This window comes from Lutra lutra, chromosome 14, assembly GCF_902655055.1.
Source record: "Lutra lutra chromosome 14, mLutLut1.2, whole genome shotgun sequence".
Lineage (NCBI taxonomy): Eukaryota > Metazoa > Chordata > Mammalia > Carnivora > Mustelidae > Lutra > Lutra lutra.
This window is the reverse complement of record NC_062291.1, coordinates 14653561-14671237: the sequence shown is the minus strand read 5'-3', so window position 1 is coordinate 14671237 and position 17677 is coordinate 14653561. Positions and strand designations below refer to the sequence as shown.

Sequence of the window (17677 nt, the reverse complement as noted above, 5' to 3'; positions counted from 1 at the left end):
ATTAGATTTTAAGCCAAAGACTATAATAAGAGATGAGGAAGGACACTATATCATACTCAAAGGATCTATCCAACAAGAAGATCTAACAATTTTAAATATCTATGCCCCTAATGTGGGAGCAGCCAACTATATAAACCAATTAATAACAAAATCAAAGAAACACATCGACAAGAATACAATAATAGTAGGGGACTTTAACACTCGCCTCACGGAAATGACGGATCATCCAAGCAAAAGATCAACAAGGAAATCAAGGCCTTAAATGACACACTGGACCAGATGGACATCACAGATATATTCAGAACATTTCATCCCAAAGCAACAGAATACACATTCTTCTCTAGTGCACATGGAACATTCTCCAGAATAGATCATATCCTCGGTCCTAAATCAGGTCTCAACTGGTATCAAAAGATTGGGATCATTCCCTGCATATTTTCAGACCACAGTGCTCTGAAGCTAGAGCTCAATTACAAGAGGAAATTTGGAAAGAACCCTAATACATGGAGACTAAACAGCATCCTTCTAAAGAATGAATGGGTCAACCAGGAAATTAAAGAAGAATTGAAAAAATTCATGGAAACAAATGATAAGGAAAACACAACGGTTCAAAATCTGTGGGACACAACAAAGGCAGTCCTGAGAGGAAAATATATAGCGGTACAAGCCTTTCTCAAGAAACAAGAAAGGTCTCAGGTACACAACCTAACCCTACACCTAAAGGAGCTGGAGAAAGAACAAGAAAGAAACCCTAAACCCAGCAGGAGAAGAGAAATCAAAAAGATCAGAGCAGAAATTGATGAAATAGAAACCAAAAAAAAACAGAACAAATCAACGAAACTAGGAGCTGGTTCTTTGAAAGAATTAATAAGATTGATAAACCCCTGGCCAGACTTATCAAAAAGAAGAGAGAAAGGACCCAAATAAATAAAATCATGAATGAAAGAAGGAAGATCACAATCAACACCAAAGAAATACAGACAATTATAAGAACATACTATGAGCAACTCTATGCCAACAAATTTGACAATCTGGAAGAAATGGATGCATTCCTAGAGACCTATAAACTACCACAACTGAACCAGGAAGAAATAGAAAGCCTGAACAGACCCATAACCAGTAAGGAGATTGAAACAGTCATCAAAAATCTCCAAACAAACAAAAGCCCAGGGCCAGACGGCTTCCCGGGGGAATTCTACCAAACATTTAAAGAAGAACTAATTCCTATTCTCCTGAAACTGTTCCAAAAAATAGAAATAGAAGGAAAACTTCCAAACTCATTTATGAGGCCAGCATCACCTTGATCCCAAAACCAGACAAGGATCCAATCAAAAAAGAGAACTACAGACCAATATCCTTGATGAACACAGATGCGAAAATTCTCGCCAAAATACTAGCCAATAGGATTCAACAGTACATTAAAAGGATTATTCACCACGACCAAGTGGGATTTATTCCAGGGCTGCAAGGTTGGTTCAACACCCGCAAATCAATCAATGTGATACAACACATTAATAAAAGAAAGAACAAGAACCATATGATCCTCTCACTAGATGCTGAAAAAACATTTGACAAAGTACAGCATCCCTTCCTGATCAAAACTCTTCAAAATGTAGGGATAGAGGGCACATACCTCAATATTGTCAAAGCCATCTATGAAAAACCCACCGCAAATATCATTCTCAATGGAGAAAAACTGAAAGCTTTTCCGCTAAGGTCAGGAACACGGCAGGGATGTCCGTTAGCACCACTGCTATTCAACATAGTATTAGAAGTCCTAGCCTCAGCAATCAGACAACAAAGGGAAATTAAAGGCATCCAAACCGGCAAAGAAGAAGTCAAACTATCACTCTTTGCAGATGATATGATACTATATGTGGAAAACCCAAAAGACTCCACTCCAAAACTGCTAGAACTTGTACAGGAATTCAGTAAAGTGTCAGGATATAAAATCAATGCACAGAAATCAGTTGCATTTCTCTACACCAACAACAAGACAGAAGAAAGAGAAATTAAGGAGTCAATCCCATTTACAATTGCACCCAAAACTGTAAGATACCTAGGAATAAACCTAACCAAAGAGGCTAAGAATCTATACTCAGAAAACTATAAAGTACTCATGAAAGAAATTGAGGAAGACACAAAGAAATGGAAAAATGTTCCATGCTCCTGGATTGGAAGAATAAACATTGTGAAAATGTCTATGCCACCTAAAGCAATCTACACATTTAATGCAATTCCTATCAAAGTACCATCCATTTTTTTCAAAGAAATGGAACAAATAATCCTAAAATTTATATGGAACCAGAAAAGACCTCGAATAGTCAAAGGAATATTGAAAAAGAAAGCCAAAGTTGGTGGCATCACAATTCCGGACTTCAAGCTCTATTACAAAGCTGTCATCATCAAGACAGCATGGTACTGGCACAAAAACAGACACATAGATCAATGGAACAGAATAGAGAGCCCAGAAATAGACCCTCAACTCTATGGTCAACTCATCTTCGACAAAGCAGGAAAGACTGTCCAATGGAAAAAAGACAGCCTCTTCAATAAATGGTGTTGGGAAAATTGGATAGCCACATGCAGAAAAAATGAAATTGGACCATTTCCTTATACCACACACGAAAATAGACTCAAAATGGATGAAGGACCTCAATGTGAGAAAGGAATCCATCAAAATCCTTGAGGAGAACACAGGCAGCAACCTCTTCGACCTCAGCCGCAACAACATCTTCCTAGGAACATCACCAAAGGCAAGGGAAGTAAGGGCAAAAATGAACTATTGGGATTTTGTCAAGATCAAAAGTTTTTGCACAGCAAAGGAAACAGTTAACAAACCAAAAGATAACTGACAGAATGGGAGAAGATATTTGCAAATGACATATCAGATAAAGGACTAGTGTCCAAAATCTATAAAGAACTTAGCAAACTCAACACCCAAAGAACAAATAATCCAATCAAGAAATGGGCAGAAGACATGAACAGACATTTCTGCAAAGAAGACATCCAGATGGCCAACAGACACATGAAAAAGTGCTCCACATCACTCGGCATCAGGGAAATACAAATCAAAACCACGATGAGATACCACCTCACATCAGTCAGAATGGCTAAAATTAACAAGTCAGGAAATGACAGATGCTGGTGAGGATGCGGAGAAAGGGGAAACCTCCTACACTGTTGGTGGGAATGCAAGCTGGTGCAACCACTCTGGAAAACTGCATGGAGGTTCCTCAAAATGTTGAAAATAGAACTACCCTATGACCCAGCAATTGCACTACTGGGTATTTACCCTAAAGATACAAACGTAGTGATCCGAAGTGGCACGTGCACCCAAATGTTTATAGCAGCAATGTCTACAATAGCCAAACTATGGAAAGAACCTAGATGTCCATCAACAGATGAATGGATAAAGATGATGTGGTATATATACACAGTGGAAAACTATTCAGCCATCAAAAGAAATGAAGTCTTGCCATTTGCAATGACATGGATGGAACTAGATGGTATTATGCTCAACGAAATAAGTCAATCAGAGAAAGACAATCATCATATGATCTCCCTAATATGAGGAATTTGAGAGGCAACATGGGGGGTTTGGGAGGTAGAGAAGGAAAAATTGTAATAAGATGGGATCAGGAGGGAGATAAACCATAAGAGACTCTTAATCTCACAAAACAAACGAGGGTTGCCAGGGGGAGGGGATAGGGAGAGGGCGATTGGCTTATAGACATTGGGGAGGGTATATGCTATAGTGAGTGGTGTGAAGTGTGTAAGCCTGACGATTCACAGACCTGTACCCCTGGGGCTAATAATATATTATATATTAATAAAAAATTAAAAATTTTTAAAAAAAGGAAATTGGTCATGGTTTATAGAGATATGTAAGGAACTACCACTCCCAACTAACTAATGAAAGTTCTTTATTTAGTCTCTGAATCTCTACAAGGACAGCTTAGAAATTGCAGGTGATGCCACTGCATACAAACACAGATAGAGCTTTAACAACCCCATGGCGGGGTCAAGGTCATCAGACAAGAGCCAGGAGACCAGGTGTGCCCAACAGAGTCAGGAGTTAGAGTCCATACTCTCTGTGCACGTGTTTGCATGACAGGCTCAAAGAGGCAAGCAGAATGTCTGCCAGCTAAAGCAGTCTACTGGTGCCCAGGACCCTCCGGGAAGATTTTGTAGACAACAAGAGACGCTACAGAGCCAAGAGTCGTAACAAGCAAAAGTCATCAGAGGGTATAAGAGCAATCTACAAATGTAATAATCTGGAAAATGCCTGTGATTGCAGCTGGATTCGTGTCAGAACCAATGAGATAAGAAGTTCCATGGAGTCAGCCCGGGGCACTGTTCTGTCCCCAAGTCTTATTCCTTTCACAGTTAGGCCCTGTTTTTCAGTTTCCTGAACCTGCTGACTCATGGGAGCACTGGGGCTGGTGGGTCACTGAAAATGACTGCGGGATGAAAAAAAAAAAAAATGGGTGCCTTGAGACAAGATTCAGCTTAGAGTAGTGAAAAAGGCAGAAAAAAGCATGCAGGAAGATTCTAAAACTCAGATCTTTGTGAAAACAGCCAGAAGTGGTATTTTGCCAAATAAAGACATTGCAGCTGTCCACATCCAACTATTAATGCTCACCAGTAACTAATAACCATTAAACTTTTTAACTCAATTTTTTATGAAAATGTGAAGTTAAAACCCTATGACAAACAACATGAAGTAAGTATATTCTTAGGTTATTTTCTCTAAAACATTATAAATAGAAGGATTGACGGTAGTCATGAGGAAATGCAGCCACAGAAGTGCTTGAAATGTCCACTGTTTTTAATGGAATAAATTCATCAAACAAATCGTAAAGTTAAACTATTGGTAAAAAAAGTTATAGCTAATGAACTCAACTAAAAACATATTAGAATAAATGGTGTGAAAATGATTTTTGTGAATTAATCGACATAACATTTTAAATGGAGTTCAAGTTGAGTTCATCTTAAATTTTATGACTCATTAAACCCTGTGGCATTTTCTATTTTCTTAACATTAGCTTAAATGCTGAAGATTAGAGTTTAAAACCCTGAAAGCTGGAGAAATCATGCAAATGTGACATTTGAAAGGGAAATCACTTTTTTTTTTTTCACTCTTGTAGATATTAGAAGAAGTTTGTCAGAAAAACAACTGGGGACAACCAGTGTATCAGCTGCACTCGGCCACTGGACAAGATCAAAGACAACTTTTCTTATACAAAATAACCATTCCTGCCCTGGCCAGCCAGAATCCTGCAATGTGGGTAACATCTCCAAATTCCTAATCTTTAACGCTTTTTAGAGTAAGAGTCTCTTGTAGATCAAGTGTATTTTATCACTACCCCAATAAGCAAAACACTTGGGTCTACTGCTCGCTCATGTTTCATTAAACACAAACGCTGAGATGTGTAGTTGGGACGTACGTGCCCAGGGGGGTCTGACATCTCAGAGGCCCTGAATTTCACACAATGTAGACTGCGCAGTGTAAGCAACCAGTAAAAAAGTGCAGACATAAAATGCAACAGGAATTGGAACTAGAGTCCATTCTTTTATCTGCATAGTATTTAGATTGAACCATATGAAATTGCCATTTTATCCATGACCACAGCCTATTAGAGGTCACTTACATTTTGGATCAAAGTCCTCTCTGTGGGTGAGTATTGCCGCCTGGAGCCTGACTGGGTACACGTTTTAGAAACCATCCTGTTTCACGTGTACCTTAGAAAAGCCATGTGGTGAGTTCCAGGTGTGCTCCAGGAATGTCCTCTCAGCCCCCGCTGTCGTCCGCGCGTACACCCGTAGAGGTCTTCAATGCAAAGAGAATGAAAACCACTCGGATAAAATTCCATCATCTGCAGCTCTTAGCCCACGAACAGCGACTTGGGTTTTGTCCCATCTCAGCCCCTCAAAGGTAACGCCTGACTCTGCCTTGCAGCCACCCCTTCACGCCTCCGAAGCTCAGTGCTTACGTGGATGAAGCAAGGACCTACGCGGCCGAGTACACCCTGCAGACGCTGGGCATTCCCACCGACGCGGCCGATGCCCCCACCGCGGCGGCTGCCGCCACCGCCTTCCCAGGTGGGGAACATGGCACCCTGCCCGGGGTGTTTGAAAAACAGCCCCCCCACCCCGGTACCCTGAACTCTGAGAGTTTTTTTTGAACTCCACCACAATAAATCCGGTTACACATTCTGTGACCAAACACAAGGGGCAGATGCGGGAACCATCAAGGTAGGAGAGAAGAGTGAGCTGGGAGTAGAGGAGGGGTCTAGCCAGCTGCGTGACCTTGAAAGAACCAGTCTCTGTCCCTGGATGAGTGGGGTTTTGACTGTCTCAGTCAGAGAGTTCGGAACTACCTAGCCATAGTTGTTTATCTGCCTGCAAGGTGTTTCCCTAAAAGCTCAGTGTGGTTAATTACGCCAGGAATAGTCTGACGCTGCAAGGAGTAGGCTGTAGCGTAATGGCTGGGTGCAGCGGATGGAACCCAGGACAGGAATGATGAAGGAAAGGGGCCAAGTCAACTGGCTTTTAAGGAGTCCTGGAACTCGAATCTTTGACTCAACCTGACTTTTATTGCTTTGCTTTCTGAAAGAAATGTGTAGATCACATTTCTTTTTTTTTTTTTAAGATTTTATTTATTTATTTGAGAGAGAGAGAGAGAGAGAGAGCACAAGCACAAGTGGGATGAGGGCCAGAGGGAGAAGCAGACCCCCTGCTGAGCAGGGAGCCCAGTGTGGGACTCGATCCCGGCACTCTGGGATCATAACCTGAGCTGAAGGCAGACGCCCAACGACTGAACCACCCAGGCACCCTAGATCACGCATTTCTTAAATTGTTTTAAGTCAAAAACTGTGAGTATGAGAGAGACAGAGAGCTAGCAAGAACCTTTTAGTATGTAGATAATCAGCTTTCATTTATCTGTCCTATAATTTTGGACTGGAGCCTATGCTGTTTGTTCAGAATAAAGCCTCTCTAGATCGGCATGCCTTCAGGGTCCTATTTAAAAGGATTTTCCCTGGGGGAGGAGTCAAGATGGCGGAGAAGTAGCAGGCTGAGACTACTTCGGGTAGCGGGAGATCAGCTAAATAGCTTATCTAAAGATTGCAAACACCTACAAATCCAACGGGAGATTGAAGAGAAGAAGAACAGCAATTCCAGAAACAGAAAATCAACCACTTTCTGCAAGGTAGGACTGGCGGAGAAGTGAATCCAAAGCGACGGGAAGATAGACCGCGGGGGGAGGGGCCGGCTCCCGGCGAGCGGCGGAGCAACGGAGCAAAATCAGGACTTTTAAAAGTCTGTTCTGCTGAGGGACATCGCTCCAGAGGCTTAACTGGGGTGAAGCCCAGGCGGGGTAAGCGCGGCCTTAGGTCCCGCAGGGTCGCAGAAGGATCGGGGGTGTCTCAGTGTCGCAGAGCTTACCGGTATTAGAACGGGGAAGCCGGCTGCAGAGACAGAGCCGAGGAGTGACTCTCAGCTCAGGGTTGCCTTGAACCGGTCGCAGGCTCGGTCAGCTCGGAGCGCGGCCGGAGGCCAGGGTGACGAGAGTCATTTGGCACTGTTCTCTGAGGGCGCACTGAGGAGTGGGGCCCCGGGCTCTCGGCTCCTCCGGGCCGGAGACCGGGAGGCCGCCATCTTTATTCCCGTCCTCCGGACTCTACGGAAAGCGCTCAGGGAACAAAAGCTCCCGAAAGCGAACCCGAGCGGATGACTCAGCGCGGCCCGGGGTAAGGGCGGTGCAACTCCGCCTGGGGCAAAGACGCTTGAGAATCACTACAACAGGCCCCTCCCCCAGAAGATCTACGGGAAACCCAGCCAGGACCAAGTTCACCTACCAAGGAGAACGGCGGAATTCCAGAGGAGAAGAAAGCAAAGCACGGAACTCATGGCTTTCTCCCCATGATTTTTTAGCCTTGCAGTTAATTTAATTTTTTTTTCTTTTTCAATTTTTTTTTCTTTTTCTCTTCTTCTGCTAAATTTTTTTTAACTTTTACCATTTTCTTTTTTTTAACGTTTTTTAAATAGTTTATCTAATATATATATATTTTTTCCTCTTTTTATATTTATTTCTTTATCGGCTTTCTTTTTTTTAATAGTTTTTTTTTTCTTTCTTTCTGAGCCCCTTTTTATCCCCTTTCTCCCCCCTCACAATTCAGGATCTCTTCTGATTTGGCTAAAGCATATTTTCCTGGGGCTGTTGCCACCCTTTTAGTATTTTACTTGCTCCTTCATAAACTCTTATCTGGACAAAATGACAAGGCGGAAAAATTCACAACAAAAAAAAGAACAAGAGGCAGTACCAAAGGCTAGGGACCTAATCAATACAGACATTGGTAATATGTCAGATATAGAGTTCAGAATGATGATTCTCAAGGTTCTAGCCGGGCTTGAAAAAGGCATGGAAGATATTAAAGCAACCCTCTCGGGAGATATAAAAGCCCTTTCTGGAGAAATAAAAGAACTAAAATCTAACCAAGTTGAAATCAAAAAAGCTATTAATGAGGTGCAATCAAAAATGGAGGCTCTCACTGCTAGGATAAATGAGGCAGAAGAAAGAATTAGCGATATAGAAGACCAAATGACAGAGAATAAAGAAGCTGAGCAAAAGAGGGACAAACAGCTACTGGACCACGAGGGCAGAATTCGAGAGATAAGTGACACCATAAGACGAAACAACATTAGAATAATTGGGATTCCAGAAGAAGAGGAAACAGAGAGGGGAGCAGAAGGTATATTGGAGAGAATTATTGGAGAGAATTTCCCCAATATGGCAAAGGGAACAAGCATCAAAATCCAGGAGGTTCAGAGAACCCCCCTCAAAATCAATAAGAATAGGTCTACACCCCGTCACCTAATAGTAAAATTGACAAGTCTTAGTGACAAAGAAAAGATCCTGAAAGCAGCCCGGGAAAAGAAGTCTGTAACGTACAATGGTAAAAATATTAGATTGGCAGCAGACTTATCCACAGAGACCTGGCAGGCCAGAAAGAGCTGGCATGATATATTCAGAGTACTAAATGAGAAAAACATGCAGCCAAGAATACTATATCCAGCTAGGCTATCATTGAAAATAGACGGAGAGATTAAAAGCTTCCAGGACAAACAAAAACTGAAAGAATTTGCAAATACCAAACCAGCTCTACAGGAAATATTGAAAGGGGTCCTCTAAGCAAAGAGAGACGCTCAAAGTAGTAGATCAGAAAGAAACAGAGACAATATACAATAACAGTCACCTTACAGGCAATACAATGGCACTAAATTCATATCTCTCAATACTTACCCTGAATGTGAATGGGCTAAATGCCCCAATCAAAAGACACAGGGTATCAGAATGGATTAAAAAAACAAAAACCATCTATATGTTGCCTACAAGAAACTCATCTTACACCCGAAGACACCTCCAGGTTTAAAGTGAGGGGGTGGAAAAGAATTTACCATGCTAATGGACATCAGAAGAAAGCAGGAGTGGCAATCCTTATATCAGATCAATTAGATTTTAAGCCAAAGATTATAATAAGAGATGAGGAAGGACACTATATCATACTCAAAGGAACTGTCCAACAAGAAGATCTAACAATTTTAAATATCTATGCCCCTAACGTGGGAGCAGCCAACTATATAAACCAATTAATAACAAAATCAAAGAAACACATCGACAAGAATACAATCATAGTAGGGGATTTTAACACTCCCCTCACTGAAATGGACAGATCATCCAAGCAAAAGATCAACAAGGAAATCAAGGCCTTAAATGACACACTGGACCAGATGGACATCACAGATATATTCAGAACATTTCATCCCAAAGCAACAGAATACACATTCTTCTCTAGTGCACATGGAACGTTCTCCAGAATAGATCACATTCTTGGTCCTAAATCAAGTCTCAACCGGTATCAAAAGATTGGGATCATTCCCTGCATATTTTCAGACCACAATGCTCTAAAGCTAGAACTCAATCACAAGAGGAAATTTGGAAAGAACCCAAATACATGGAGACTAAACAGCATCCTTCTAAAGAATGAATGGGTCAACCAGGAAATCAAAGAAGAATTGAAAAAAATTATGGAAACAAATGATAATGAAAACACAACAGTTCAGAATCTGTGGGACACAACAAAGGCAGTCCTGAGAGGAAAATATATAGCGGTACAAGCCTTTCTCAAGAAACAAGAAAGGTCTCAGGTACACAACCTAACCCTACACCTAAAGGAGCTGGAGAAAGAACAAGAAAGAAACCCTAAACCCAGCAGGAGAAGAGAAATCATAAAGATCAGAGCAGAAATCAATGAAATAGAAACCAAAAAAACAATAGAACAAATCAACGAAACTAGGAGCTGGTTCTTTGAAAGAATTAATAAGATTGATAAACCCCTGGCCAGACTTATCAAAAAGAAAAGAGAGAGGACCCAAATAAATAAAATCATGAATGAAAGAGGACAGATCACAACGAACACCAAAGAAATACAGACAATTATAAGAACATACTATGAGCAACTCTACGCCAACAAATTTGACAATCTGGAAGAAATGGATGCATTCCTAGAGACATATAAACTACCACAACTGAACCAGGAAGAAATAGAAAGCCTGAACAGACCCATAACCAGTAAGGAGATTGAAACAGTCATCAAAAATCTCCAAACAAACAAAAGCCCAGGGCCAGACGGCTTCCCGGGGGAATTCTACCAAACATTTAAAGAAGAACTAATTCCTATTCTCCTGAAACTGTTCCAAAAAATAGAAATAGAAGGAAAACTTCCAAACTCATTTTATGAGGCCAGCATCACCTTGATCCCAAAACCAGACAAGGATCCCAACAAAAAAGAGAACTACAGACCAATATCCTTGATGAACACAGATGCAAAAATTCTCGCCAAAATACTAGCCAATAGGATTCAACAGTACATTAAAAGGATTATTCACCACGACCAAGTGGGATTTATTCCAGGGCTGCAAGGCTGGTTCAACATCCGCAAATCAATCAATGTGATACAACACATTAATAAAAGAAAGAACAAGAACCATATGATACTCTCCATAGATGCTGAAAAAGCATTTGACAAAGTACAGCATCCCTTCCTGATCAAAACTCTTCAAAGTGTAGGGATAGACGGCACATACCTCAATATTATCAAAGCCATCTATGAAAAACCCACTGCAAATATCATTCTCAATGGAGAAAAACTGAAAGCTTTTCCGCTAAGGTCAGGAACACGGCAGGGATGTCCGTTAGCACCACTGCTATTCAACATAGTACTAGAAGTCCTAGCCTCAGCAATCAGACAACAAAAGGAAATTAAAGGCATCCAAATCGGCAAAGAAGAAGTCAAACTATCACTCTTCGCAGATGATATGATACTCTATGTGGAAAACCCAAAAGACTCCACTCCAAAACTGCTAGAACTTGTACAGGAATTCAGTAAAGTGTCAGGATATAAAATCAATGCACAGAAATCAGTTGCATTTCTCTACACCAACAACAAGACAGAAGAAAGAGAAATTAAGGAGTCCATCCCATTTACAATTGCACCCAAAACTATAAGATACCTAGGAATAAACCTAACCAAAGAGACTAAGAATCTATACTCAGAAAACTATAAAGTACTCATGAAAGAAATTGAGGAAGACACAAAGAAATGGAAAAATGTTCCATGCTCCTGGATTGGAAGAATAAATATTGTGAAAATGTCTATGCTACCTAAAGCAATCTACACATTTAATGCAATTCCTATCAAAATACCATCCATTTTTTTCAAAGAAATAGAACAAATAATCCTCAAATTTATATGGAACCAGAAAAGACCTCGAATAGCCAAAGGAATATTGAAAAAGAAAGCCAAAGTTGGTGGCATCACAATTCCGGACTTCAAGCTCTATTACAAAGCTGTCATCATCAAGACAGCATGGTACTGGCACAAAAACAGACACATAGATCAATGGAACAGAATAGAGAGCCCAGAAATGGACCCTCAACTCTATGGTCAACTCATCTTCGACAAAGCAGGAAAGAATGTCCAATGGAACAAAGACAGCCTCTTCAATAAATGGTGTTGGGAAAATTGGACAGCCACATGCAGAAAAATGAAATTGGATCATTTCCTTACACCACACACGAAAATAGACTCAAAATGGATGAAGGATCTCAATGTGAGAAAGGAATCCATCAAAATCCTCAAGGAAAACACAGGCAGCAACCTCTTCGACGTCAGCCGCAGCAACATCTTCCTAGGAACATCACCAAAGGCAAGGGAAGCAAGGGCAAAAATGAACTTTTGGGATTTTATCAAGATCAAAAGCTTTTGCACAGCAAAGGAAACAGTGAACAAAACCAAAAGACAACTGACAGAATGGGAGAAGATATTTGCAAATGACATATCAGATAAAGGGCTAGTGTCTAAAATCTATAAAGAACTTAGCAAACTCAACACCCAAAGAACAAATAATCCAATCAAGAAATGGGCAGAGGACATGAACAGACATTTCTGCAAAGAAGACATCCAGATGGCCAACAGACACATGAAAAAGTGCTCCATATCACTCGGCATCAGGGAAATACAAATCAAAACCACCATGAGATATCACCTCACACCAGTCAGAATGGCTAAAATTAACAAGTCAGGAAATGACAGATGCTGGCGAGGATGCGGAGAAAGGGGAACCCTCCTACACTGTTGGTGGGAATGCAAGCTGGTGCAACCACTCTGGAAAACAGCATGGAGGTTCCTCAAAATGTTGAAAATAGAACTACCCTATGACCCAGCAATTGCACTGCTGGGTATTTACCCTAAAGATACAAACATAGTGATCCGAAGGGGCATGTGCACCCGAATGTTTATAGCAGCAATGTCTACAATAGCCAAACTATGGAAAGAACCTAGATGTCCATCTACAGACGAATGGATAAAGAAGATGTGGTATATATACACAATGGAATACTATGCAGCCATCAAAAGAAATGAAATCTTGCCATTTGCGACGACGTGGATGGAACTAGAGGGTATCATGCTTAGCGAAATCAGTCAATCGGAGAAAGACAACTATCATATGATCTCCCTGATATGAGGGAGAGGAGATGCAACATGGGGGGTCAAGGGGGTAGGAGAAGAGTAAATGAAACAAGATGGGATTGGGAGGGAGACAAACCATAAGTGACTCTTAATCTCACAAAACAAACTGAGGGTTGATGGGGGGAGGGGGTTGGGAGAGGGGGTGGGGTTATGGATATCGGGGAGGGTATGTGCTATGGTGAGTGTTGTGAAGTGTGTAAACCTGGCGATTCGCAGACCTGTACCCCTGGGGATAAAAATATATGTTTATAAAGCTGTAAAAAAAATAAAAAAAAATAAAAAAAATAAAAAAAATTAAAAAAATTAAAAAAATAAAAAAAATTAAAAAATAAAAAAATAAAAAAATAAAAAAAATAAAAAAAATAAAAAAATAAAAAAAATAAAAAAATAAAAAATAAAAAAAAATAAAAAAAATAAAAAATAAAAAAAAAGAAAGAAAGGATGAATCCCCAAGTTTTGTAGCAACATGGACGGGACTGGAAGAGATTATGCTGAGTGAAATAAGTCAAGCAGAGAGAGTCAATTATCATATGGTTTCACTTATTTGTGGAGCATAACAAATAGCATGGAGGACAAGGGGAGATGGAGAGGAGAAGGGAGTTGAGGGAAATTGGAAGGGGAGGTGAACCATGAGAGACTATGGACTCTGAAAAACGATCTGAGAATTTTGAAGGGGTGGGGGGTGGGAGGTTGGTGGCACCAGGTGGTGGGTATTGTAGAGGGCACGGATTGCATGGAGCACTGGGTGTGGTGCAAAAATAATGAATACTGTTATGCTGAAAAAAATAAAAAAATTAAAAAAAAAATAAAATAAAATAAAATTCTTCACAAAAAAAAAAAATAAAAATAAAAGGCTTTTCCCCATTTGTTACGTACCTACAACAAATGCTAATAATTTAAAAAATGAACCCTCTAGAGATTAAAAGTGACCAGATAAGAAATTTGTTTTGTAGATCCTTCCTTAGCAGTTAGCTTGAATAATCCCATTCTTTTTTAGCAACCAAAGTTCATTTCTTTTGAAGACATTGGTCACTCCAACGTGTCACTATGTCAACGGACCTCCCTTAAGACCAATTCAAAGATCTGGCTGGACCCAGACACAGGGCGTTTCTTTCAGTCCATTCTGTCATGTGCTGGTCACGTTCAGGCATGAGAACTGCTGTATTCCTCTCATCTGTAACACCTGGGCTCACTCTCACTTTCTTTTGTTTCTCAAAAACTGCAAATATGCTTTCCATCCCGGCAACTAAACACGTTTCACACATGAACACGACCTCAATTCCAGCTTTGTTCCAGAGAACATAGGGAGGATGGGTCATGTGCCCCCAGGAGGTTACCAAGGCAACAGCTGCCACCACAGAGGGCAGGTCCCCTGGGCTGGACTGGGGCCATCAGTCCCAGGCTTGCTTTCCACAGAATGTGGTGTTGACATGTCCGTCTACTGGGGACCTATGCCAGGGTCTCTCGGTTCCTGGAGGAGGTTGAATCCCTGTCTCATGGAAAGCTGCTCCCCAAAGACAGCTAACTAATGTATTATAAAAATAAATGAGCCCCTGTCAGAATGTTACAGTTTGCTTGCACGTTGGAAAGGATTCGCTTTCACCTAAGAATGTTTGATCTTGTCCTCTCTCCTGTTTGCTCCTGCAAGAAGTAGAAAATATTTAGGGCATGAGAGTTGTTCTGGGAATGCCTAAGAATTTGAGAGCCTCTCTTAAAACTTTGCTGTGGAGTCAAGCAAAGAATAATAGGTTCCAAGGGAAGAATCTGTTTAAAGTCCAAATACTCTTGCACTTAAGAAAGTAGCCAAATTGAAAAAGAAAATTCAAAATTCCCAAAGATAAAATCCACATGACACACACACACATACACACACACTCTCGCACGTGGGTCTTTCTTACTCACTCATTTAGAAATACTCTTTCCAAAATCATGAAAGTAATTGGTAACACATTTCTCACATCCTTGGAAAACATACCAAACTTCAGTAGTGCGTTAGTCAACATTACTGGCCAAAGTGCCCAAGCCAGCGAGTGGATTTAATTTTTTAAAATATAGTCCAGCCAGCTTCCTGCCACCACTTCCTGAGAAGCGACCAGAAAGAAATCAGTGCGTCTGGGCTTGGGATGACTGCCATAGCACATAATCCAAATGGATGGTTTTGTTGTTTTAAATCAGGACCCCATTGGTTGCTTAAGTAAATTTTTCCCCTTTTTCTTGTCATCCTCACACTTTTTGGATTATCTCAGAATTAGCTTAATTTTGATCTTAAACATTACCAGGGAAACATCGCTTTTGTACAATAGCTGTTATGCCCTTTTCTCTAAAAGTGAATGTCCCTCGGCCACACATGATCCTAACGTGTGATCCTCCTTACCATGCAAAGCCCTAAAGCAAAGGTCCTGGCCCTTCACGGTCGGGTCTACATATAAACAGACCAGGTATTTGCTTGCATGGTGCTATGCAGAAACACGTTAAAACTTTCCAAATTGTTCCTACTGGTCTACCCACTCCTTATATGTCTTCGGTAAAAGCAATGGTTTTTAACATTTCATTTAGGTGGAGGGCATGGGTCCAGCAGCAGACCCACAGAGCCCCACCCCTCAGCCCGGCCAACCGGTCAGTCACCTCCCCTCCATTATAAACTCTGAGATCCTCTGCAAAAGTTCTCAATCTCAAGCTTTAACCAACTTGGCATCCTCTTAAGTTTCCATGTCTTGGACTCTCTCCCCAGGGTTTCCAGTTTTCTAAGCATGAAGCGGTTCTGGTACACGCAGCTGACCTCACTTTGAGGCATGCTGTCCCCTAATCGAAGAGTCTAGGTATTAGGTCCCCTGAGTTCACTTTTTAAAAACCTACATTTTAACTTTTGGCTTTAAGTGAGGTTAACTTTTGGTCTTCCCAAGAGAAGACAATAAAGCAGGAGGGAGCAAATGTGCATGGCTTCTGATAAAGTTTTCTCCACCTCCTCCTCCAGGATACGCTGTCCCCAGTGCAACGGCGCCTGTGTCCGCAGCCCAGCTCAAGCAAGCGGTGACCCTTGGACAGGATTTGGCAGCATATACAACGTATGAGGTCTACCCCACTTTTGCAGTGACTGCCCGAGGGGATGGATATGGAACCTTCTGAAGATAGTTTTAAGTTAAGAAATACACAGAACTCTATCCAGAAGAAATAAACCTCTCGTTCAGTTTCCTTATATGATCACAAGTCCTACTTTTCCTAAAGAGATGCCTTTCTGGAGACTGCTCAGCTTATGCTAATGGTAGAATCAAGACATGAGGACATATTCCTGGTGAAATCAAGTATCAAGAAGCCTCTTGTCCACCATAAAGCTTAAGAGCCATTGTCCCCAAAAGTTGGTTCTCCCAGGTTCCTGAGGGTCTTGGGCGTGTGTTTATGCTCCCTGACGACGAGAAGAGAGGGTTTTTAACCAGCAAGTGTTCAGGGGCTGAGCCGACCCAGCCAGTCAGGAGCAACAAAGGGAGGCAAGCAAACTCCAGAGCCTTAACCCCAGCTCACAGTTGCTTCTGTAATACACAAAGTCATGACCAGGCAGCGGTAGGGTGAGAGGATGATTTTATAGAAATGCTTTCCCTGTTGCCCACCACATGGGGTATGTTCTCAGGCCCAAGTCTGTGAAAGACAGCCCAAGGTTTGATGGGACCAGCATCACTTCCATCTGAAAATAACCCATCAATCTGTCCTGGGTGTCCATCTCCCCGCCCTTTCCATCTCCCGGGGACCCCTTGGAAATCCATGTGATGTGTTGCAGATAAGAATAAAATTAGTCCAGATCCAGTGTTTATTAAACTTATCAGCCCACACCTCTCCTTCCCTGGACCCCCCCATCCTTCCGAAGCATCCCCCAACACAGTAAGCACCCCAACTTAAAATGGACTCTTCTCCCTTTAAACATTTTGACTTTGCCCACTTGGATTTATTTTCACATCAGTCTCATTTTGATCATGTCAAATACCATAAAAATGTACACCCAACCTACAGGAATATCACTTAGAATGCTTTTTCCTATTCCACAAATGGGCTGAAAAGTCATTTCAAGGAAAGAAGTGAAGGTCTACTCTCATTTCTTTGGTGTTTTTGCCACACCCTGACCACCATCCAGCATTCAGAGACAGTTATCTTAGTGTGGGGTTGGCCTTGGATTGTCTAACCCACTCACAGTCAGTCTGCCAAGAAATCTACCTTCCCTTCCTTCCACTTTCCACAAGTATCAGATGGCTTTATCATATCTAAGCCTTTTGGTCTTGAAATGGACACAGAAAACCTTACAAACACACACCCTACTACTGATTAGAAGTGGATTCTTTTTTTTTTTTTTTTTTTTTTTTTTAAATATTTTTTTATTTATTTATTTGACAGACAGATCACAAGTAGGCAGAGAGGCAGGCAGAGAGAGAGAGAGGAGGAAGCAGGCTCCCTGCGGAGCAGAGAGCCCGATGTGGGACTCGATCCCAGGACCCTGAGATCAGGACCTGAGCCGAAGGCAGAGGCTTAACCCACTGAGCCACCCAGGTGCCCTAGAAGTGGATTCTTAGACACCCAGCAAGGGTGTTTGTGAC

The 17677-nt window shown here is 41.4% G+C and overlaps 1 protein-coding gene across 4 annotated transcripts in view; it reads left to right on the top strand.

Annotated features, from left to right (window-relative positions):
* The window catches only part of A1CF (APOBEC1 complementation factor), a 90058-nt gene extending 72644 nt beyond the window's left edge, over positions 1-17414 (top strand). For all 4 annotated transcript variants that reach the window (XM_047703036.1, XM_047703034.1, XM_047703035.1 and 1 more), the window contains 3 exons: positions 5151-5287; positions 5963-6105; positions 16072-17414. In XM_047703036.1, coding sequence (XP_047558992.1) covers positions 5151-5287; positions 5963-6105; positions 16072-16223 — 432 coding nt within the window. In that variant the 3' untranslated portion in view covers positions 16224-17414. The remainder of the gene's footprint in view (positions 1-5150; positions 5288-5962; positions 6106-16071) is intronic.
* The last annotated feature ends 263 nt before the right edge of the window (positions 17415-17677 follow it).